This window comes from Aquila chrysaetos, chromosome 19, assembly GCF_900496995.4.
Source record: "Aquila chrysaetos chrysaetos chromosome 19, bAquChr1.4, whole genome shotgun sequence".
In the NCBI taxonomy this organism is placed as follows: Eukaryota; Metazoa; Chordata; class Aves; order Accipitriformes; family Accipitridae; genus Aquila; species Aquila chrysaetos.
In genome coordinates, this window is record NC_044022.1 from 3,590,268 (window position 1) to 3,615,077 (window position 24,810).

General features: G+C 41.4%; 2 protein-coding genes across 3 annotated transcripts in view; one reads left to right on the forward strand and one right to left on the reverse strand.

The window, feature by feature from the left end:
* Positions 1–21: 21 nt before the first annotated feature.
* On the forward strand, positions 22–13,137 carry N4BP2L1 (NEDD4 binding protein 2 like 1). Of its 2 annotated transcripts, none has more exons than XM_030043025.2 (5): positions 22–240; positions 7,881–8,005; positions 8,846–8,934; positions 10,167–10,243; positions 12,203–13,137. In XM_030043025.2, the coding sequence occupies exons 1-5, from the start codon at positions 116–118 to the stop codon at positions 12,429–12,431; spliced, it is 645 nt and encodes a 214-aa protein (XP_029898885.1). In that variant the 5' UTR covers positions 22–115; the 3' UTR covers positions 12,432–13,137. The 2 variants fall into 2 exon arrangements, with proteins under 2 accessions (XP_029898885.1, XP_040974501.1); XM_041118567.1 differs by lacking the exon at positions 22–240 and adding an exon at positions 7,191–7,519.
* Positions 13,138–13,898: 761 nt separating this feature from the next.
* Positions 13,899–24,810, reverse strand: part of BRCA2 (BRCA2 DNA repair associated) — a 42,277-nt gene continuing 31,365 nt past the window's right edge. The window contains 8 exon segments of the mRNA XM_030043016.2: positions 13,899–14,636; positions 15,936–16,088; positions 16,739–16,995; positions 17,640–17,775; positions 17,870–18,036; positions 18,269–18,470; positions 19,536–19,657; positions 23,021–23,165. Of these exon segments, the coding sequence (XP_029898876.1) occupies positions 13,998–14,636; positions 15,936–16,088; positions 16,739–16,995; positions 17,640–17,775; positions 17,870–18,036; positions 18,269–18,470; positions 19,536–19,657; positions 23,021–23,165 (1,821 nt within the window). The 3' untranslated portion in view covers positions 13,899–13,997.

The window sequence follows — 24,810 nt, forward strand, 5'->3', positions numbered from 1 at the left end:
CGGCAGAGGCCCGGCGCCTGACGGGAGAGGGAATCCCCGCCGCCTGGGCCGGGCCCGGCTCTTCCCGCCCTCCGGCCCCGGCCCCTGGGCCGCCGGCGAAGGGGCGTGTGTGGAAATGGATGAGCGGCTGCTGCGGGCCCTGGGGGGGCTCAGCCTGCAGCCCCCGCGGGGCCGCTTCGGCGGGAGGCTGGTGCTGCTGCTGCGGGGGCTGCCGGGCGCCGGGAAGAGCACCCTGGCCAGGTAAGGCGGCGGTTCCGGAGCCCCTTCGGCTCTCCTTGCCTTGGGCCCGGCCGGCGGCGGGCGAGCCCGGCCGTGGGGTAGGTGTGAGAAGCGGTGAGGGGAGCGAGGGCCGGCGGTTGAGGCGGGTGCTTCAGGCCGCTCTCTGCCCGCCCGGCTCCCGCCTGGGAGCGAAGGGGAAACACTTGCTGCAGAGCACTGGGAAAGAAGGCTGAGGTGGTTTTTCTGGCTCAGGAGGGAAGCGGGATCCTCGCAGGAGCCGTTTGGAAACCTCTGTCTTTCAGAAATGGCTGAAGGCTTTATTGCTGCAGCTGCCCGCACCTGCTCTCCGGATACGCACCCCGTAGGACCGTCTGTGTTGTTGTTCAGAGTGAGCGAGCAGTTACCAAAAGGCACGTTTCTAGTAAGACGGACTAATCGCCCAAGCCAAGGTAGTTGTTGTTGTTGTTCCTTCTCTAAAAAGTGCCAGAGTGGTGCTTTTTTTTTTTTTTTTTTTTGTGTGTGGTTAATCACAAACACAGTAAACTACTTCCTGTCTCTTACTGTGAAAATTGACAACTCTGACTTCTGTTTCCATGATGTCCTGCACTCCTGGTCAGAGCTGTAGGGGCGTATAAAATGGGCAGAGCGGACCATTCTACTCCGACAGCTCCAAGGCTGATTAAAAATAGGTGGAAAAACCCGGAGGGGAGTGCTGGGAGATGGCACCGCAATCGGTGTGACGCAGCGTAGCCATAATCTGGTATCACAAAATCTCAGGGTTTGGTATCTCACAGCTCCGGGTGCCACCCACTCTCCATCAAAAGAGGAACATTCGCCGTCATCTTCCTCTACTCGGGCGAGGAACCCATGCTGGGATCACGAGCTGCCACAGGAAGGGCCCTGCTGTGAAAGAAGCCATGTGATACACTGGGTTAATCTACAGTTCCCTCTTTTCGGTACCGTCTTTCCAGGCACGCTGTGCCTTCTGCCTCACAGGACTTCTGCAAGACCAAGTTCTTTAATGAGTGGCCAAATGCTGTGTTTTTACTGATGCCAAAAATGCATGTGTCTCCCTAAAGAGGTCGTGTAAGGCCCTTCTTCAGAGGGGTTTGGGTCTTCTCATAGTACAGTAAGAATGTAATGGTCTGGGCCATATTCTTAGGCAGTGCAAGTAACTGACCTATTTTTTTAGATCAAAACACAAGATTAATTATTAATGACAGATTTACAAAAGCAGTTGTAAATATTTAGTCCCCCGTGAGTTGAACAATTGAGGAACTTGCTCTGTTTTCTAGCCCCTGTTAATTGTATCATTGCGTTGAGCCATTCAGCAGTACACAGATCAAAGGACAGCTGTAAAAATGGCATTTAGTAGCTTTCCATTAACTCTGTCCAGATTATGAAAGGACTGTGCCAAGAAACTTCTGAGATTTGCTATTCCCATGTTGTGTACCTTTTGGTGTTGGTAAATGCAATGTTCTAGGCAAAGCGATGTTTGCAGAAAATTACTGCAACAAAGCTCAGTGCGAGATCCTACTGGAGGAGGAAGGCGATTATTTATTTGCAAAGGCCTTGGTGAGCTCATTTTACCCATTCAACTCTATTCTCTTGGATTTTATTCACTCACACTATCACAGCTAAATACTCGCAAGTACCAAGGGGCATGTGCACAGGTGCTCTGCCCAAAATCGGAGAGGCCAAGGACCTTCTGCTGTCCCATCCTCACTTTCTTTTCTGGGTTCCTCTCGGTCGGTGGTGACAGACAGGGCGGGTTTTGGTCAGGTCTGTTATGCCATCTCGCAGCCAGCGGTTTCTATGCTGCCATTTTTTTGCCTCTGAATTTTGCTTACTTGGTGCTCCATGAATCTTAGGCAGGGTTTTTTTGCCCATTTTCATGTTCCTGTTTTGGGTGTCTTTTCAGCTGCAGCCTCTCCCTCTTTTGGAACAAGGGGAAGAAGGACAGGGTGTGCAGGCTTGTGTGACCTGCTGGCCATCCTCTTGCTCTCAGAGTGTGGGTCTTCCAGGGGCAAGTCATCTGTGCTGGGCCTTAGCTGAGTGCTGGCCTTTGGGGGGGTGTAAACAGCACCTTCCCCAGTTTTATTGCTGTTAACGATGTTCTTGGTTGTCAGCGTGTACCACTGTTTTAGCCTTTGGTGTTTCTTCTGGTGCTTTCCCCCCCCCCCCCCCCCATTCTTTCAGTCTTAGTATCAGCCAGTATTTCAGTTAAAACCTGTACATCTTTACAGAGCTCAGAAGTGTCACAAACCGTGAATGTTTTCACTGGTGATATCACAACCTGGTGATAGCTCCAGCAGGAAGGACGCTTTTCCGTTTGGCACACAGGCCTAGGAACAACCTCGCATCTGTGACTCGTTTCCCTGACATTTCAGTGTCAGCCAGCGCTGTCTGGATATAGCTTTGTAAGATTTAGTTATGGCATCTTCATTAAAATGATTTCCCCATCCCAGTCCCTCCCCCAGCTCGGAGCAGCTGACACTGGTACGGATCGGTTTGGGTTCTGGTAAAGACAGCCAAGGGGCCACCTGCTATACATTGAATAGTCAAGGCAGAACGAGGAGTTGGTCTGCTCACCACCAACTTCCAGACCTTTTCGCTTCCCTGCACCACGTATTTTAGGTGACCCTAACCATCTCCCTCTAACTGTTCACCGTACGTCACCGCCAGCAGAAGCACGTAGAAGAGGGGCACCTGGGAGTTGCATCTCCAATAGCCTCCATCAGGCGTGTGCAACACTCCCCTCGACTCCACAGTACGGATTTTGTGATCAGACCGAGGCAACTACTAAGAAAACAGTTATCTGACGTGCAGTAGCGGGTATAGCTTCCAAAAATGCCTCCAAAAATCAAATGAGCCACATACAAGCTCATACCTGCTTCCCCAACAGACTCTTCATTGCACAGTAGCTGGATTTCCAGCTCTTCTACAATCTGTTCCTGTGATGCACAGCTCAAGTAACATCTAACCCTCTGTCTAGCAGTTTTGCTAAAGCACTAGGCTGGGCATGATCAAACATGCAATTTGCCAGCCACTGCTGTTGATTTATCAGTCGACATGAGGTTGTTCTTATACTCCCTTACAAAGCACAGAGGCAGCAATCTTCTGTAAAGGAAAAAATGCACTGGCACTGAGGCATCACTGCTTGGAGTAATCTGTGTCTTCTCCAGTTCTCTCTGCGGCTTTTGCCCAGTCGCTCCCGGCACCTCCAGCCCTGGGCCAGCCCCGCCGCTGTTACCAGCACCCCGACCCCGCTGCAGAGCTGCACCTCGGACAGGACTTCAGCTCTGCACCTCCTGCTGCCAGGCGGCAACGCACTGTAAACGTTTACCTTCGTCTAAAACTGCTTCAGGTGCTTCTCCTGAATGTGTTTATCAAATATGATGCATGTGTTCTGCCAACAGCACAGCCGTCAGCTGGCAGGCCTCTGCCGGGGCAAAGTCCTCAGGGCACTAGAAGTTGTTAAAATGCAGCAGAGAGCCGATAGTGCTGGGCATGTGCTCCAGATCTCATCGTTCTGATTTTCTGCTGAAGCTGAAGACCTTTAAACACCACGGGGAACGCTTTGTGTTAGGAACAGTGACCGGAGCAAGTGGTTGTATGCGATGTCAGTACTTATGTGTTCTGATCTCTGAAGTAGCTTGGGAATTTACCGGCTCTGAGATCTGCCTGACATACCGTTCTGTTGCCTTCTGAGTACTGAAAATGTTCCTTCCAATCTGCTTACCAGGCTCAAATAAGAATTTATTTTCAAATTTTCTGTTGGAAAAACATGACAGCCTATGAAATACAGTTACGGATTTTTTTTATCTCCAATGATATTACTGGTGATCATGGAGACTTCTCCCAAGTACTCTAATGCATCCAGCTAGTTGAAACCCTAAACAATTATTTTGTTGTCTATACATACAGTTAAACCTTGCAATGATTGTTTGAAAGCACTGAAGATGATATTTAGAAAAAAGGCAACTTAAAACCAGTATAAATTATGGGAACAGATCTTCAGTGGAATAACACAGAAGACTCTAAAACCACCTGTCTGTTTGCTGAGGCGGTTGTTACAAGGCTACTGTGGTCAAACAGAAACACAGCTGGATTTTCAAGAGAAAGTTTCTCCTTTTTTAGTCCCAGCGGCCATCACAAATCTGACCAGGGTGAGACAGCAGATGAGCATGCACCAATGTCGAACACCACATCGTTCAGCAGCATCCTTGCTACCTGGGCTGCCGGTGGGTTTGCCGTGGGCAGACAGTGAAGCTTGTGCCTCTGCACGGTGTCGTGTTTCCAGGGGCTGTATCAGTTCCCAGGCCCTCCTGGGAGGTACATGAAGTTTGCTGCTGTTGTGTCAGAGCTGAAGAGCAGAAGCATCAGAAATTTTTTTTTTTTTTTTTCCTCCCCAACTGCATCAGCCAATCTAGTGAGATACGGTACCTGGCGTGGAAAGCTGCTTCGCCTTGAGAAAAGGAGGTAAAAGGGTTTGGGGAGATTTATTGCAAGTGGAGGAAACATTGCCCTTTCTTTTTTTTTTTCTTTTTTTTTTTTTTTTAATCCTTTGTATTTTCTGAAACAGCAGCAAACTTTTCTTTAGCAAGATCTAGAGCATACTGTATTTTGTATCTACTGCAAGACAGAGCTGTAGCACTTCGCAATTAAATGTCCCAAGTAGGCAAATTAATACTGAACCTTTGACAGATACTGCTTATCACAATGCAGTGCTTCAAGTTCAGTGGCTTTTAAAAAAAAAAAAGCAAACATAGCTTATATGTACTCTTTGATCTTGCAAAGAGATTTCATTTTCCTTCTGCTCCTTAGTACGCTTTACACTTACTGATCTAACGGCAATGGGTAGTTTTCATTTGACAGGGCTGCTCAAAATTTATTAATTAATAACATTGGTCACAAGTTCTCCCATTTTGCATGGCTGGTGTATATTTTGCTAAAATATAGGCATTTTTATTGCATGATTATGTAAAACCTTTCTTCTAAACCAACTTGTGGTCCTGTGTAGATTGTAGAAGGCTTATTTCTCAAGAAACATACTAAAGAGGTTTGGGTGCCCTTGGAAATTGCAAGGGACAGAAGAAACAGGATTTTTGTCAGCTTCATGGGCAGTAGGGGATTACAGAAATGGTCATAAAATTTAGTGTCAGTTTCGTTGTTTTAGAAAGTGAAAAGTTAAAAACAGCAAAATAAGCAGGAGGTAAAACATCATCTTTTTCCCACTGATGTTTTCTTATGTTGCTGTTCGTAGGAGTTTGTTTGGTATGACTATAGCAAATGTGACAGTAATTCATAGTTCTTAGCACATTTTGTGCCATATTTTTCCTCCTTTGAAGCACAAGTTTTATCTACTTTAATTACCAGTGATATGAGGATAGTAGACTGAGTTTACAGATAATCACATACTATTTAGATTGCTTAAGGGTTAATATCAAAGCTCCCATGGGAGTGTGCATATATGCGTTAAGAATTTAGTAATGTATATGCTAAAAAAATTTTAAAAATTTGCACTGGTTGAGAACATTTTTAAAAGAAACACTGAGCAAGAAAAAAAATATTTTGAGATCTTTTGTTTACGTGTACAATTTTATGTGCCTATTAGTAGCTAAAGGGACGACACATATTTTAGCACAGTCTATTTTTTAGAGAAGAGATTGCGATGCAGATGGGTAAAGCAGTGGGAAAGGTGAGGTACTCAATTACAGTGAGAGCTGAATATATCAGTTTATCAGCACAAGAGTAACCAGGTAAGTGTTAGGTGCTCCCATGCTTTTCATGATAAGAATTCTTTGCCTGCCTGGGACCAAAATTAAAGCAAAAATAATTTGACTGTTTGCTAACAGTTTTCTACATGACTTTTGTTAGATCTGTTTGTCCAGCAGTAATTATGTGAATAAAGCATCTCTTTGGAGCTTGAAGATAACGACATGTGGGTGCTAAATGATATGTAACAGTGGCTACAGCCCAGTCCTGGCCAGTCCATCAGCAGTGAGTCTCTGCTCTCTGGCGTGATTGCAACCACAAAATAATATTAATTGATCAGCAGATAGTAGAAGTTACAGTGGAGGCAGAACAAAGTCAGAAGCTGGCCTTTATTCAGCTAAGTGCAACATGGAATCCTAGTGAAGAATTGCTGCTAGCAGACAGATGAGGGTAAAATTGGTAAGTACATGGTTAGGGCAGAGCTAGAGATGACAGAATTAAGCCTTTTCTGTCTGTGTGTCTGGTTTTTGCTGATAACCTCGAGGCACCTTTTCCCTTGCAGTTGCTCAATTAGATAAGACATTGAGAAATAGTTGTTTTGCAGCTTATGTGGATGGAAGAGAAGCATTTTATCAGGGAAGCTGAAATAAGTCCAAGGGACTGGAGACCTGTGTGTGGTGTGAGATAGCAGGGCAGCAGCATTCGTGTCTGAGAGCCACAAGGTTTCTCAATTGGCCTTACTTTCTTTTCCAGAGACATTCTGGGCCTTAGGGAGACGGAGAGTAGCGAGATGATGCTGTGGGCTCTCCCTGACTTCTTGCAGAGACTCCCTCCTCCCCCAACACTCCCTTCATTGAAAAAAATAGACAATTGTCTATGGACACAAATAAGTCTGGAATGCACACAAACGGGAACGCAATTTTGCATTAAGATTTTTTTTTTTTCAATGCTCTCTAAGGACTGGCAGAGGAATGCTTCATATTTAAGCCACCACCTAAGCCAGCGCTTCCACCTCCTAGAGCCCGTCACTGTCTGCGAGGCAGCTGGTCAGCTTACGGCAGGACGCGCGTCCACCCGCCGTGGGCATCCTGGGTCTGAATGAGCATCGCGGTGGGGATGCATGAGTGTGACGAGAAGGGGGATTGCCCTGTGCCACTCGCCACAGGGGACCGGTTTTATGGATCTGTTGCATTTGGGGCTGCCAATCTAGGCAATTCAGATTTGTTTATAAAATATGTTTGAAAGCTGAAAATAAATAAAAATTATTCAACCCTACAAGGGGAGGATTAAGTAAAACAGGGACAAGTGAAAAGCAGAAAGAACCATAAAATTGAAAAAAATATCAAGAAATATTGACTGATCACTTGGATATTTGTTTGCAAATTACAAAAAAAAGTACTATGTGCTTTGTAGCCAAAAAAAAGAAAAGAAAAGAAAAAAAATAACAAGACAAACTGCTGGTAACGTTGACCATCTTTACTAAATGACAAATCATTCCTCCTGGTTATCTTCAAAAATCTCTCTGTAGCAAAACTCCCATGGTCAAATTGTCTTTTGAGCCCAACTTCCATGGGATTAGCAGGTTTGGGGTTTTTTTGGGTTTTTTGGGTTGGTGGGTTTTTTTTGTATTTACAATCGTACCTTCTCAGATAACTCAGAAAGAAAACTGAATATATTAATATGATTAAAGACTCATATGTTGGTAGTCCAGTGTAGATTTCTCTGCTGAATTAAAGAAATCAAGGCCATGCCTTTAAGCTCCATTCCTTTCCTCCTATGTGTCCGTCTACTGATTACATTACTTTCAGATCCTTTAAGCTGGGATTTTTCAAATGACGCACTGTGCATATTTGCAGAACATTCATATGGCTCTTGATTTAATGGTGTCTATTAAAGGTATGCATTATACTAATCCTTCTTTCATCTTTTTTTTTTTTTTTCAGACAACTGAAACGTGACTATCCCAGTGCTGTAGTTCTTAGTACTGATGACTTCTTTATCGAAAATGGCGTATACATGTTTGAGCCTGACTTCCTAGAGGATGCACACAAATGGAACCAAAAGAGAGGTGACTGAACTCAATCTAGGGGTTTTGCAGAATAGTTTGCTTTTCAATCTGTCTTTAAACTTAGGCCCCAAAATAAAAGATTTCACAGTGGTGTCATACACTGCAGTTCATGGGGTACTGGTTAAAAAAACACATTTACCACTTCTGATTTTATTTCTTCTGCCTTATGAGAGAGAAATTTATAAGTGAAGAAGTGTTGGTGAATGATAGATGTTATTTTAGAAGGACTGTTAAGTAGCACTGCTGAAGCTTGGTAACAGCAGGTGGCATGCAAATACCAGCCCAGCAGCTGCTCAGTACAGCTGTACGCACCGCATCCCTCAGACTGTAATGGCTTAGATGTCTGTCCTGACTTGGAAGTGGGTGTTACGGGGGGGAGTTAGTGATAGCCAGGAGGAAAACTTGCAAACCTAATTATAAGTTTGAGAATGAAACAACCCAGGTCTCTACTTCAGAGAGAAAAATGTAACATGCTTTTGTGGCTGTGTGCTGGATTCATTTCTAGCAATGGAAAACGCTTTGAGATCATATAACAGGGATCTTTTGCAAATAACAGTAATTTTCAGCTGTTGTAAATTCCTAGTGATACTGCTAAGTATGTTTTATTGGAAGTTCAGATCTTGCCACTGCGCGCAGCCAGCGGCTGCATCACCTCCTCCAGGAGAGCGCCTGCTGGGCCCTGACCTCTGCTCGCCATGGGTGGTAGCTACAAAATCGTCTGGTAGGGAACCAAGGGTGCTAGCAGTGGGCGAAGAGAGGACACTTTGGGGCTAGTGAGACCTGGCTCGGTCTGTTATTTAGTCCGTGTTCACTTTACTTAATGTGTTTGTTACATTACAGCACACAAGGCAATGAAGAATGGGAAAAGCCCCATCATTATTGATAATACCAACATCCATGCTTGGGAGATGAAGCCATACGTGCTGATGGTAGGGAAAGCTCTGATTTATTGCTTTTATGTGCTCAGCTATGACATTTCAGAGGTGACCTGACTGAAACAGTTCTTGACATGGCTAAAAAGAATTACTTCTATTTGCCCTTAGTTCTCTAATTATAGCTAATGATTGATACTGTGAAGAAGTAGGGGAACAGGTGCCAATGTAGTTGTTTTATCTAGTCAGCCATACACCTCAGTGAAGACAAAACTACTTGAAAAGATTGTCTTTGAACTTGCCCTGTAACTTCTTGGCAATCAGGATGTCTTCCCCAGTAGTAACATGAATTGAACAGTTCCCAAACTATTTGTTGACAAAGATATTAAGATATGACTAACAATTTTAGTTTATGACTTGTGAAAAATAAACCATAAAGAGTCTTCAAAGACACTTTGGTATCTCGTGTCAGGAGTTCTGGCAGAGATGGCAATATTTTTTAGTACAGTTTCATAATGTGGCCTCTCTGCTAACACTATACTCATGCTTCTGTTCTTGGGTTATGGTCTTGTCAGTTAAAAAATTTGGGTCTAAGTATTGCTTGTATGGGAGCACAAAAGCGACAGGAATTCATAGAGGTGCTGGAAAGCCTGGACACGTCACTTCAGCAGCAGTTGTGAATGCTTGCGGGTGACTAGGAAGCAAGTGAGAGAGCACAGCCAGAGGTGGGCCAGGTGTGAAAAGGTCAACAGATCTCCCTGCCTCCTTTCCCCTAAATCAAAACAAAAGCAATCAATACTGTATTAAATATATATTATGTATTTTTGTGTGTGTTGTATGTGTGCATATATATACACGTATACGTGCACAAAGATGTTGCTTTACCTTGAAAAAAATTGAGGCCTGTAGACTCAGTGGCTGGAAATAGCAGGACTGATAGATGTTGACCTCACGCTCCCAGAAGCTCCAGATTGCCGTGGCCAGCCTGTGGCTCTTGAACCATCTGTGATCTCCAGAGAGTTCAAGTGCCAGGGTGCCATTGCCACGGGGGATGGATGGGGACTGGGGGCAATGTTGAGGCAAGTTTTGCTGGAAGACCCACATTCTTTGATGCAGAAGGAAATAACAAGCTGGGACTCAGCTTGATGGGAATCATGGTTATCTTCCTTTTTCTGGCTCCTGGTACATATGATACATCTCCTAGCCAGATAAAATCTCAGGGGGTTTGGCAGATTGGCTACCCCTGAGCTCAGCAGCCATATGTCTAAAACGTCTGTGTCCTCCTTCAGGCACGTGAAAATGGATATGAAGTTATATTCCAAGAACCAGATACACCCTGGAAGTTCAATGTTCAAGAGCTGACAAGGTACATCTTTTAATCTTTGATATAGCAGACAGCTTCTCATTTTATTGATGTGCTCTAAGGAAGGCCAGCCCTTTTCCTCTTCATATATCCTAAAAAGTAACCTAGTAAATGATGACGGAATGATTGTCGTGGAAATTTTCTATTACTCAGTACCTGCTCTGCAGTGAATTTAACCCTGAAAGAGCCTGACCGTGCTGAAGTGAGTCAGGTAGTAGAAAAAGCAACCCCCCCCCCCCCCCCACCACAAAGTGTGTATTTCTACTGCAAGCTTCTTGGGGCAGGAACCCTGATTTGCATTCTGGATTTTGAGCAGCACTCTTGTGTTTGGGCAAAAAAACATGTCTAAGCACTACAGACAATATTCAGACTTCTGTTCTTAAAAAATCTAACCATAACAAAGATTGTCTTGCTGTGCAGTGCTACATTAAATGTGGTCAAGAAATGGGGTTCTGGAGGATCTTCCTGAAGATCTTAACATGCACACACAAAAGGGATACAATGAATCTACCAAATCTGCATAATGTGGTAGGATATAGAGGGAGCCAAATGTGGCTCTAAGTATGTTAGTTTGGCTAGAGGCTGCAGTGTTAATGGTTATATCACAAAGAACTCCATGCAGGCTAATTTTCTAGCCTTTAACCAACCCGCTGTAAACTATGTTACAGTAACGAGTGCACTCCTATCTATTTGATCCAGAAGCTAACACGTGCTAACTTATTTATTATCAGAAGGAAACAGGGCATGGGTACTTCATTCCAACTGATTTATTTGTTTTATACCAGCTAGGAACTCCAGTCAAAAGTCAGCACCAGCTGGGAGGCATTTGTAGGGCACCACTGCAGAGACAGATTTCACCGGTGACCATTCATTATAGGCTGAGCTACTCAGTAACTTGTATTTTGTTTTATTAATCATTTGAAACAAGTCAGCTTTTTATAGTCGCATCGTAAAGTTAATCCAAATAAATACACTCAGTTTGGAGCAGCTCTTTGGCAAAGGATTCGGGGCAGCTGAAGGTTGCTCCCAGTCTGGTTCCACATCGTGTCTTTACTGGCAGTAGGGTTTGTGCCGGTTGCTGGCCCCAGGCACAGGCTGCACGCGCGTGGCTTCTTCGCAGTTGGGATGCTGCAGCTGGCAACCTGCTGCGGTGCTGTCACCTTAATTCCACCAGGGAAAAAAACGTGCTGAGCCCTGCCGGATTTGCACAACACAAGGCTTTGAAAATACGGATGCAGGACGAACTTAGATTCTAGGTCACAGATTGTGCCTTAGAGCTAAATGGCAAAACCCAAAGTTACTCAGAGTTTGCAAACTCACAGACAAGCAGGAATTCCTAGTGGTCTTTGGAAAAACAATTCCCACTGACATGTTGAGAGACTGTGGCTGTTTCTGGTCTCCCCAGAAAGCCCTGCATGTTTGAGTATCTTGTTCCTCTCCCTCTCAAACTTGTCATTTACAAATCTGCCCTGGAGCCTGAGCCATGTCAGGTATGATTTTTCCCCACTTGTACTCAGACAAAGCAACATTTTTTTGACCTCTATACTTGCTGATTATAAGTCGGTGTCTGGGCTATCTACAGCCCTTGTCTGCATTTCTCCAGATGTACAAAAGCTCGCCCCGAGGCTAACAATCCATTAGCACTAAAACCCGGCAATACTCATGTGAAATAATAGAGGTCTTCTACGTAGCTCTTTCATTTCAAAGCATTTGTCTAACTTCTTATGTCCTGGCTGCCCACAAAAATACTTGTGTTACATGTTTCAGCAGTCACAATAATAATAATAATAATTTGAAGAAGTAGGTGGAAGTGAACAACCATTTGGGAAAAAAGGCTAGCAATAGATCAGTGGGGACATGAACCATTATCCCGAACATGTCAGAAACCTTAGCAAGCTTAAGGTAACCTCTAATACATGGGCAGCTAAATACTTGTGTTTTCTGTTAATTTTGACTCTACAGAAGGAATATTCATCATGTCCCTCGACAAAAGATACAACGGATGAAAGAACAATATGAGCACAATGTTACCTTCCACAGTGTTCTTCGGGCTGAAAAACCAAGCAGAGATGAGAGAAGCTCCAGTGGACCAAATGCAGCTCATGGCATGGGTGCCCATTGCAACCCCCCTCCAGCCTTCTCAAACAGAAGACTTCAGGTAGCACGTACAAACAACATGCCATTTAACTGAAGAGGTGGATTCCTCAGTGTATATTTTAATGATCAGGGTATAAAAGTCTCTAGTTTTACATTTTTTCTAAACTTTTTTATTCTTGTATTTTTCTAAACTGTTTTTTATTCTTGTATTTTTCTACTACATTTTTAAATTACTGTTTTCTTAGAAATCTTTAAATGTCACTGGATTATGATCTGACAGCTCTACATGACTAATCTAAGAACACTATCCCCAGTACAAACTGTACTCCCTCTCATCTGTCTTCCTCCACAAAAATCCATTCAAGCTTACAGTGAAATTTACTGGCTGTAACACACTTTTTGGTGGTTGGGTTTTTTTTTTTTTCCTGCATCGTGCTCTGTCACTAATAGATAAAATATTCCTAAATTCTTTCTTACAGGCCATGTGGCCCATTCCTTCTCCATGCTGTTGTCATTTCTTGCCATTTTAATACTTTATATCTGGCTGTATAACCTTTTGTATCATCTTCCCGCTCCATCTTGCCTAGAGCATTACTGCTAGCTTTAAGAGAGGCAAAGTGAATGGTGGAAAAGGGAGCTCTAACAGATTGTAGGAAGGTGCGATGCTGGTCCCTATCTACACGTCTGCTGTCTGGATCCAGATGGGTGGGAAAAGAAGCTATCCTGCAGTAGTTTTATCCATGTTGTTAAAGTCTGCTGATTATGTCCTCATTAAAAACCCTTGTGAAACATTTTTAAAACAGCATTTGTGATGGCAATTTTTTTTCAAGTAGGTGTGGATTATTAGCCAGTGTTTATAGAACAGGACACTAGTGAGTGATTTTGCAGTAGGAAATGAAGACAGCTCACATTGGACATTAAGAAATGTGGGTATAGCTGCTATTCATCTAGTAATTTAGCAGAGGTATAAAGAAATATGCTGTTTCTGGAGAAAAGCCAGGCTGTCTTCAGGACACAGTAGATGTACGAGATCGTAAACTAGGGGGCTTAGGGAACCTGGCTCTGCCGTATTGCACAAAGTTTTACAGAACTATCCGCAAGCTTGTGTCAGCCCATTACAGTTCTCCAGTCCTGCTACAACGTCCAGCTTGGTGACAGGAGCCAGCCCCTGTTCAGCACCTGAGCCAAGTGAAGGGCACAGGACCCCTGAAAGGTTGCTGAGTGGGGGCTGGTGGTCTCCTCCAATATTTCAGAATTAAAGTGTTACGTTTGGGAACAATAAACTTGGAGAATTGTTTATTTTGCCCTGTGCCACTTCTGACAGCCAAACAGCTATTCTAATGCTGCAGAGGGTGACAAAACTGATTGATTGCTTTAGACTGAAACAAAGATCCTGCTGTAATTTAAGAAAACATCAGAATCAAAGTACTGGCTTATAATAAATTGTCATCAAACCTTCAGTCACAATAGCATTAGTGTATGATACATGTTTGTGTAAGAAACGTATAATTACTCAACTCCAAATTATATTGCAGTTGAAATGTCATTTCCATGAGTCTTTGTTTTTGTAATGTAGCTTTATTAAATACAATCAGGATTTAATGTACAAAGTGTAAAAATAATTTGAATTTGAAATATATACAATACTGTACATGTGCATTTAGTAGCATTTTCGGGGGTTTTGTCTTTGTAGCATTCTGCGGGCTGGTAACGAGTCCTCAGGTTCCTTTGTGTCCTTCTGAAGAGCCTCAGCTACTTTAGAACTGCTTTTTGATGAGTTATTTGCTTCCCCAGTAGACCTGGAACTATTTTTGGGTAAAAGATCATCAGATAAATTAGTAGCTATTGTACTGCTGTTTTCATTTCCGTAATCAATCTTCTTTTCTTCTCGTAAATTATTCATGAGTGCTTGTGTATTAATCATTGCAAGTTCTTCATCAGCAACCAGGTCATTCTCAGGAAGACAGACAGTTTCTCTCAATTTTCTACAGGGGGTGACATGAGCAATATTCTGATTTGTTTCTTTTGATGACTTGCCACGCTGTAAACCCAAACTTCGTGGAGGCTGAAATGCTTTTTTTAAAGATGGAGAAAATATTGAACACATTGGTGGCAGTGGTGGAGGAGCAGGTATACAACTGAGGAAGTCCATAGCTTTTCTCTTTTTGCTGTTTTTGGGATGGTCTTCATTGATTGTAGCAGATGAAGGTGTTTTTACTGACCCTTGTGTGACAAGTTTCATATTCGGTGTGCTAGTTGACAAAGGGCTTGGATGCTTTATTTCAATTTTGGAAGAGATCTAGTTAAAAGAGAAATAAGTTTTATGTTGACTAGAATGTCCTATTTCATTAGCTTCCTCAATTACTTCCACAAAACAGGAGGGGAAAAAAACTGATACAAAACCACTATGTCATCATTCATGTCCAACTTAACCTTAGTTTTATATCTTCTGACAGTGACTACTATTATTCTTTCAAGTATTATTGCTTGATAAATCACTGTTTACATCTACATTAAGACAGCACATTTACATGTTGTTTCTGCGATCTAAGCTAAATGTATGGAAATTTTTCTGTGCCAGATGGTAAAAAATCAAAACACTCATAAAAAGGAGTTAAAAGTCTTCTACTGCATTGCATATATCCTCAACAGGTTGTTAAATAGGAAAAAACAAGGAAAAAGGGATATAGACCAAAAAACTTGAAGATAACAATACACACAAGATTGCTGTGCAGCATCTAATAATTCAAACACATGCTTAACTTGAGAATACATTTAACCTCTCATTTGTTTTAACTTGGTTAATATATTTAATAAATAATGAATATAAACAAAACCTTCAGAATTAAATATTAGCACTCTCTCTGAAATGGAAAAGGATGCCTTATAAGCTTAAATTTAGTCCCTGGGAATTGATACCACATCAGGGTGTTTCCACCTCCCTCACTACTAGTGCAGGAAAAATTTTTGTTCTGACTGCACTCAGTACTCCATGTCAGGAACAGCTTGCCACCAGCAGCCCTCCTAGGAAACCTGAGTACTATTTAACTCAATTTTTGTCAAGACTGCTATAAAATATAAACATTTACTAGGTGATACCTCTTCCCTTTTAAATCCTGGAAACAGTGAACAATATCTAGGAAAAGATGACCAGGAGGTGAATTCTCTAAACAAAGGTAAGAACTGCAGAATGCCATGAAAAGAAAAAATCACAGATCAAGATTTTTCCTTCCAGTAACGTCCACGTCAGATAATCTTCACAGTGGGACCAAGGAAGTGATAAATCATCTATAGGGAAAGGATGATTCCTTTTACTCATATAAAATTCAGAATATTTAAAGTATGCTGTGAAAACACAGGCCACTATGGAGGTTTTCATGTACTGCTTGGAGGAAGAATAGTCTCACAGTTCCTCCTGGGGAATAATCCTAAACCCACACAGAGAGAAAACTTCTAATCAGCTTGCATTGCCCTGAAGAGAACATATGGTGTGGACTGAAAAGTGAGACCATCCATCACAGCTATCAGTATAAAACTTCTTATATCCTTACTATATGTACTGTCAGTAAAAACAGATTATTAATTACCAGAAGCTTACCAAACTTTTATCCTCTGCGTAAAGACCTGAGTTGCAGGAAGGAGAGGGGCATTCCAAGCCACATCTTTTAGTTAAACTGGGTGTAAGAGAGAGATTTCTTCGTAGCAAATTCATCAATTTACTTTCTGCATCAGAGCAAAAGGAGGCCACATTCTATAAAGGAGAACAGTTTACAATGCAGAATAGCCATTTTTCAAATTGCCTAAGTACTATATGCTCACAAACAAAGTATTTAAGACTTTGTTTTCTCATCATAATCCCACCAGAAGTTTAGTTTATATCAAACCAACAACTCAGAAGACTGCTGCACTTCCTGTGGAGGGAAATACCATACCTTCCTTTTATTGTTAACAAGAAAAATATCCTTTTGTATTTAAACTTATTTTTCGGTAAAAAGTGAGAATGCATGACCAAGTGAAGTAAGAATGCTATTTAGAACAGCTAGAAAATTGAAATAATAAATAAATAAATGAAATAAACAGTCTGATACTGAGTATGTTCAGCTAAGCAAGACAGTAAATTTCAATTTTTAAAAGGCTAGAGCGAAACTGTCCATGACAGATTCCCTATTGTCAGGTACAATATTTTTTGCTAGCCAGAGAGGATTGTTGGTACATCCTAAAGACAGCGATGGCTGAGCTGAATTAAAAAGAAAAAAAAAAAAAGAAAAAAAAAATCAAAAGACATTCAATAGGTGATATGTAGAGTCCTCCAGGAAAAACACATTAACATCTTACTCCACCTCCCAGAAGAATGTAACACAGCAGTAACTAAATCATTAAACTAAAAATCTACAGATTTACCTCTATCATACTTCTCAGTTCATTAACCTTCTCTTGAAGATAGGTTTCCTTTGGACTGGCTGAGAATACAGAAAGATCTCCAGCCAAGAGCATAGGAATTTCTGATCTGAATTCAGACTGCCACTGAAGGTTGCTTGCAGAAATGAATGAACAGCGGACAACTATATCTTCAATAGCAAAATGTCTGAGATCTGTCCAGATCTTTACTGCCACTAAATTATAGCTTTCATCAGATAAGTACACCATAGTAGTGAAACCTAAAAGCAAGAAAAAAGTCTGAATTAAACCTTAAATCTTTAAGTAAAGCTTGATTACTGCAATTTGTATCTATTAAAAAGTTACACACATCTCGAAAGAGAATTGATAAATGTAACATGGCAGCCATGTTTCATGCTTCATTCATATTCTACACTATCTCCCTACTGATTACAGAAAACAACTCAAAGGCTGTGTTCCAGTGCTTAAAAAACAATATTCCTATGGTGCTTTTCCTTTTTATTCGGATTATCCACCTGTCCCTACCCATGAGCTCCAGTGCCTGCGTTCCATTTATTCCATGACACTGTACACAAAAGAGGGGTCTCATGTACGTGCACAGTGGTACTTCTGCAGATGCTGAACACAGACATGAGAACCTACATCCACCATTTATGGAAAAAAATAAAGAAAAGCTTCTCTTGAGCTTAGATCCTCCCTTACTAAATTCTTCCTGAGCTAATAAGCAAAGACAGTTTTTCTTCAGGAAAACAGAATTATCTGCCAGCATATCACAGCAATGGGCTATATTAGCAGGTTTTCACAGGCCTGAGATGCACCTACAACACCAAGATCATTTTGACTTTTAAAATAAAAAATTTAGCGCTTATTCAATGGGAGGAGATGAATGCGGTCTACAACATACCTGTTCTGCTAACAGAAACTACAACTCCGACTAAATCAACTTCAGCACATGGTGGCTGAAAAGAAGGATCCAACAAACTGGTGAATTTTAGAGCCTTTCTTGGAAAGAAAATCTGTACCAGCATCTCTTGAGATACCTGAAGAAACACAATATTTTTAAGTATTTACAACACGCTTATATAGACTGTGATACATTTTAATAATATATCTTTATGCACTTAAAGCACTTACTGATAGTTGTAGATACTGAGTTTTCTTTGTTGCTGTTAAATGTATGTTAGTTGAGTCTGATCTTCCTTTGGACTGTGATGTTGACAGCTGGTAGATTCTGTACCGACTGCCTTCCTTTAACAATGAACAAACATCTAGCAGTGGACGCCAGATACTCAGTATCACTCCTAACGATACCAGATTAAGATATATTAGCTGTGCAATTCTAATTTGAAGGCTTTTGAACAAAACAAATCCACAACACTCCATCCCACCCCAAAGCCCTAAACCAAAACCCAAATAAAACTGGAAATACTAACATGCAAGCTAGAATAATGTTGGGAAACTTCAAATCTACCTGCTATGTTGGCCAGTTACCATGTTTAGATAAAAGTTATTTATAATTTCCCAAGTACTAACCTTTATGTTTTTCTTGCTTTCTGTAGTCTACCACACATAGTTTCCATACAGTAGACACATCTCTTCTGGAACAACCATTTTCTTCCTGTGCTGCCGACTCTAAAGCTTTCTTGAATTCTTCCTGTATCTGAGTTTGCTTTTTATCGTTCATCAACTGCCTGTGAGCATTCAAAGCTTTTAACTGGTCTTCACTAAGATATCCCTGTAACCAAGAGAAAACGTATTTAGTATCTTTTTTGTTAATTAAAAAAATCCTGTCAAGATTTTTAGATAGCCTCTTTCTTAAGTGTTTGTCTGTTACAAGAAATCTGTTGTTCAACTGATACACTACTAGGACTCGAAATGAGGTATGTTAACACAACAGGAGTCAGCAGTCTTGACTGGTACTCAGCTGGCGCTGCGTTGTCTAAGTATTATATTACATGCAGTTCTTATGTGGTAATTAGTGAGAAGCCTGCTTAAGAGTGCATAACTAAGGTGAATATTTAATATAACAGACATGCTTGCGTGTTTCGTAAGAAAGAAGAAATATTAGAAAAAAATTCTGTAAGAAGAAAAGAGTTGCACCTCTCAGCAGGCTGCTATCTCTGAGCTGACACAGTGATTTACACTAAAATGCATCAGGAGTGTCACCTTTCTGACCAAGCCTTCAAGATCCAGACGCCTTTAAGTGTAGCACCACAGATATGCATAACATTTTATCAAATAAAGTCACAGATCGCATGGCTTTATGACAGTCAGGGACCCTGACTTGCAAAAGGCAAGGCATGTATTTAATTTTTAACAACTGGCAGGGACTAATCACCTGCATCTTTATTAATAAAGGCATAAATACTTAAAAGTTGTGATTGAACTGGAACAATGACAATATAATAATTAAAATACTTCAGTGAACAACATGCAAGAATAAGTGTGTGAAACTCAAGGCTTATGAGATGCATTTATTTTTCATATATGCAAGACAAAGAAAAGTAATAAAATTACAAGTAACATTAACTTTTAATTGTGCTATATCCTGGATTTTTATATCAAGAGAAAATAGCATTCTGTTCTGCAATCCAAGATATTATTAACCTATGTCAACAAGCCTTCATTAAAATATTTTCAAAATTTTTAATCTTAATTTATTTAACAATAAGCATGCTGTAGAAAATCTCAAAAGGCAGCAAAAAAAATAGTAATTTAATGGCTGATTTTAGCATGAGGTAGGAAATTGTAAATTATTCCACAAGCATTTCAAAATTAGCGCCGTAGGATTTACAGTTACCTCCATATAACCAGGATCAGATGCATTCTGAATTGCTTCATAAAGTTCTGCACCATCTTGCAAATTATGGATTTGCTGCCTTGTGACTATGCGTGATCTTGGTGTTCTTCTGCTAGTTCTCTCTGTTGAAAAAAAGCCATTATGTTGAGTACAACCAATACACTTTAAAAGTGAAAGAAAAAATAATTATTTAAGAAGCATGGTAGTACTTAGGCTTTGCCAGAATAAAAATACAAAACAGTTCTATACAGGAACTGATATGTATGTGTGTGTGTGTATATATATTAGGAAAATACAAGCAGTAAAAAATGTCATTCGTTTAAATACAACATAGATTAGACTATTATACAAACTTTGGGGAAGCCAGTATCAGTGTCTGCACTTAGGAGAGCGTGGGAGACTTGATGGGCTGCCATGAAACATCATCAATACTTGACCATATTTTCTGTATGTCTGTCACTTCCTCTTCCTCTCATACAGCAGAAAAGTAGAAAAGTCTCAAACATACCAAGATCTGGGACAACAGGTCACCACAGGCCTGCACACAAAGCCTCCTTAGGACACCAGCTAAAAGCCAAGTTAACTTCATTACATTAAACTATTACCCTCTTTTTAGATAAGTCATTTTGCTGCTAGCATTTTGATGAATTCCTTCAGTGTAGTAGACTCCAGTACAGACAAGTTTACCAGTCGAACATAAAACAACACAATGAGGTGATTGATATGTGGAAGTTTGTATCAGTGAAGTTAAGAATTACAAAGCAATCTCTGATTTCAACTAAGAATTCAGTGGTGGGTTGCTTTGGTTTGGGTTTTTTGTTTTTGGTTGTTTTTTTTTTTAGAGTATGGCTTTATTTGCCTTTTCCTTGTTACTTGTGAAGGACTCCAGGTTCTAAGCAAGCAGTTAGAGAACATCTCAGTGTTACAGATCACCATGAGAAAGCTTTATGGAAAAGGAGAGGCTATCTGGGTTGTAGATACAACCCTGTGAAATGTGAACTGCACAGGCTACTGTTTGTTAGTGAGGGAATCCTACCTGTTCTTGGGGAAAAACCAAACCAAAACACAACACCAAATCGAAACTAACAAAAAGCTCCTCTCAAAAAACAGACCAGAGTATCAAGGCAGCTGGAATCCATAATCAGTGTGGCAAGAATCCTAATACCCTTCCTCATGCCAGTTTAGCTGAGTCAAACCTAAGGGGAAGCAAACATAGTTCTGGTGCAGCAGTGAGCTTTGTGAAGCTGTAGCAATCATCAGCCAGTTGTGGCACTTAACAGCAACAGCAGACCTGAAACTACTGCTAGAAATCACAGGCAGAGGTGTGCAGTGTCATCCCATTACAGAATCAGAAAATGGCTGAACTTGGAAAGGACCTCTGGAGGTCATCTTGGCCAATCCTTCTGCTCAAGCAGGGTCACCTACAGCAGGCTGCCCAAGACCATGTCCAGTGATCTTTCAGATATCTCCAAGGATGGTGATTTCACAGCCTCCCTAGGCAACACTGTTGGTCACCCTCACAATGAAAAAGTCTTTCCTGATGTCCAGAGGGAACCTCCTGTGTTTCAGTTCGTGCTCGTCGCCTCTGGTCCTGTCACTGGGCACCACTGAGAAGAGCCTGGCTCCACCTACTTTGCACCCTCCCTTCAGCTATTTATGTACATCATTGATCACATCCCCCTGAGCCTTGCTCTTCTCCAGGCTGAACAGTCCCAGCTCTCAGCATTTCCTCCTATGTCAGATCCATTAAGCATCATCATGGCCCTTTGTTGGACTCTCTCCAGTATGTCCATGTCTCTCTTGTACTGGGGAGCCCAGAACTAAACACAGTATATGTGGCCTTACCAATACTAAACAGAGAGGAAGGATCACCTCCTTAGACCTTCTGGCAAGACTCCTCAACTTGTCCACCAGAACCCCCAGGGCCTTTTCTGCAAAGCTGCTTTCCAGCTGGGTGGCCCCAAGCATGTACTGGTGAATGGGACTATTCCCCCCCAGGTGCAAGATTTGCACTTCCCTTTGTTGAACTTCATGAGGTTCTTGTCAGCCCATTTCTCCAGCCTGTTGAGGTCCCTCCGGATGGCAGCACAATCCTCTAGTGTATCAGTCACTCATCCTAATTTTGTATCATCAGCAAACCAGCTGACAGTATGCTCTGCCCCATCATCCAGATCATTAACGAAGACCTTAAAACAGGACTGGGCCCAGTGTTGATCCCTGGAGTACACTGCTACTTACTGGCCTCCAAATAGACTTTGTGCCACAGATCACCACCCTCTCAGCCCAACTGTTCAGCCAGTTTTCAAGCCACCTGTCTGCTCATCTAGCCCATGCTTCATCAGCTTCTCTATGAGGATCTTAAGGGAGACAGTGTCAAAAGCCTTGCTGAAGTCAAGATAGACAATATGCACTGCTCTCGCCTCATCTACCCAAGCCAGTAATTTCATCACAGAAGGTTTTCAGGTTAGTCAAACATGACTTCCCCTTGGTGAGTTCCCCGCTGACTACTCCCAATCACCTTCTTGTCCTTCCTGTGCCTGGAAATGGTTTCCAGGATTAGTTGTTCCATCACCTTCTCAGGGATCAAGGTAAGGCTGACTGGCCTGTAGTTCATCCTCTGAGTCCTCCTTCTTGTCCTTTTTGAAGACAGGAGACGCATTTGCTTTCCACTAGTCTTCAGGTACCTCTACCAATCATGATGATCATTCAAACAGGACCAAGAGCAGCCTCACAAAGACATCAGCCAGGTCCTTCAGCACTTGTGGGTTCATCCCATCACTGACCATCGACTTATGTCTGTCCAGTTTGCTTAAGTATTCTCTAATTTGATCCTCTTCCACCAAGGTTATGTATTCCTTGCTCTAGACTTTACCCTGGACTCCAGGTCCTGGGATTGCTGAAGGCTGGTATTGCTAGTTAAGGCTGAGGTGAAAAAGGCATCCAGTAACTCAGCCTTCTCCACATACTGTGTCACCAGGGTCCATTTAGCAGCTCCACTGATCTCAGTATCTCCACAGTCCTACAATGTTTGTTTGGAAAGACGCTCAGTGCTCAGTCTTGGTATTCAGGTCTACTGAGATACATCCTAAGCAGCACCCACCTCTGGGTGAAATATTACAGTGTCAGGTCTTTGAAGAGAGTGAAATTAACAATTCTACAACTTTGTGGCACTTCCCTGAGCATCATCTCAATGGTAATTTTTTAGTAGCCTGGCTACCAACATGTTCAGGGAGAGTTTTCTAGATAGCTGCAAAGCCAAGCAAATAAGTATATAACTGTTTTGTACTGAAAGGTCTTGATACATAGGAAGTAAAAAACCTAAAACAATACAACACAAAACCGCCACCAACAAAGAAAACAACCCAACACCCTATCTCTGCTTCTCTATCATCAGAGAAGTTTTGCCAGTTTCTTTAAACTCTTCTGTAGATGCCAAAAAAGTTTTTGTGTTCTTATTACATGTTCTGAAACAATGAAAGCTTTACCTTCATGCTTTTCATATTCTGCTTGTATTTTTGCAAACAGAGCTTCCAGTTTCTTTTGTTGATCCTCTGCATGCTTGGCAGCTTCCCTTTCTTCAGCTCGGCTGTTACGAAACACATACGAACCAGCTGATGTCTTTTCCATCCACTGAAGTAAAAAGATTCAAAAACAAAACCCAGATTATTTTTAATTTTTAACCTCATCTAGCTTCCTTCTAATACTTACTGTTACGCAAAAATGCTTTAAAAAAAGAACAGGCAGTAGATCATAAGTTCTTTCAGTATAATAGATAAAAGGCAAAACCCCACAGCATTGGTTGGTAAACCTTCATTTTAAAGATACACAGACAGAATGGAGCAGTAGTCAAAACTGCATGATTTAACATCTGAAGAAACCATAGCTTATAGTAGTAATAGGTATCAATGATGTAATTTAGAAGATAGTTGGATCCCACTGGTAGATACATTAATATACAAACCATCAAACTCAATGCTTAAAAATATACCAGAACTGCGTTTTATCCAATTTGTCTTTCCACATCAACTGTACTGTCTGTTTTAACACGCTAGATTAGAGGCTGTAAAAGAACTATGACGTTGTTCTGCAGATGCTCTTAAACTTTTTCTGCCTGAAATGGTTCCATAGGACTACAGCCTTGTCCACAACCCTGCCAGAACTGGCTTGCCTGATTTGAAGAGATAGGCGAGCCAAACAAAAAGGTCACTGCCGCTGAAAGTGATCCCTTCCCTTCCTCTTTACTGCAAAGTCCCATCTTCTCCCTTGCACTAGCTTTAGCACATATCTGACCTCATCAGACCACATCAGTTTATTCAATAGACAGCAGTTTGTTGCACCTTTTTTTTTTTTAATTATTATTATTAGTTAGTCACTTACTCCCGGTTTAGTGAATTATATTAGCTAAGCAATAGGATCAGGTGAGCTCCAGGTTTAGCATAGAGAAGCAGCAAGAGAGTACAGTGACAGCAGGATGAGAAAGGGTTGAAGGACTAATCCTTATGAGGCAAGTGAATTGTTGAAATAGGCTCTGCCTGCCTCATCAACTGCATGCCATGTATTTCCTGCACTATTCACAGTTTGACATCTTTAATTAGGGTTACTATGATTCCTACACTCCTTGATTCTTGCCATGAAAGGAGACAGACAGCCCAAGTCTTCCTACCATTTTGGTATGTTTGAGCAAGAGTCTCAGTGTTGTAAAAAAAAAAAAAAAAAAAAAAAAAAAAAAAATCGTCGTCAGCACATCAATCTCTTGATACAGTCAGATACAAAACACCACTTTCCTCCCCAGCCTGGAAGCCACTTACTATGATGCGGTTACAGATTACAGCCCCCTTTCTGGGACCTAAATAAATGTTAGTTCTATCAGGCTGTTCACATAGTTAAGTGCTGCAATTTCCTCCATTAAAGTAATGATCTAAATACCAAAGTAATGATCCAAACCAAATATTGCTATTACCTTTGCAGAATTCATTCTACATCGACCAACAGTAATACAACACTTTAGAAAGAAAGCAATGAAAAAAATAACCCCTATGTGTACATGCCAAGTATAATATACTCTGAGAAAAGTTAACAAAATCTGAAAGTTGTATCCTGGTTAAACTGTTAACACTAAGAGGATTGATTACTAAAAAAAATATTGTTTCTTTTTGTAGTCGGTATTGTTACAAAAGCAAGCAGTTACAGCAAAGTCTGACCACATTTAAAATGTCTGGATATCAAGTGGTATTTAAAAGATCTTCATTCTATTTTACACCATAATCACATTGTA

What these genes read in the sequence shown, in the direction of transcription:
- N4BP2L1 (XM_030043025.2), top strand. Translation starts at nt 116, where the DNA reads ATGGATGAGCGGCTGCTGCGGGCCCTGGGGGGGCTCAGCCTGCAGCCC. An exon ending in GGGAAGAGCACCCTGGCCAG is followed by an intron (nt 241 to 7,880) that starts GTAAGGCGGCGG and finishes TTTTTTTTTCAG; the next exon opens with ACAACTGAAACGTGACTATC. An exon ending in TGAAGCCATACGTGCTGATG is followed by an intron (nt 8,935 to 10,166) that starts GTAGGGAAAGCT and finishes GTCCTCCTTCAG; the next exon opens with GCACGTGAAAATGGATATGA.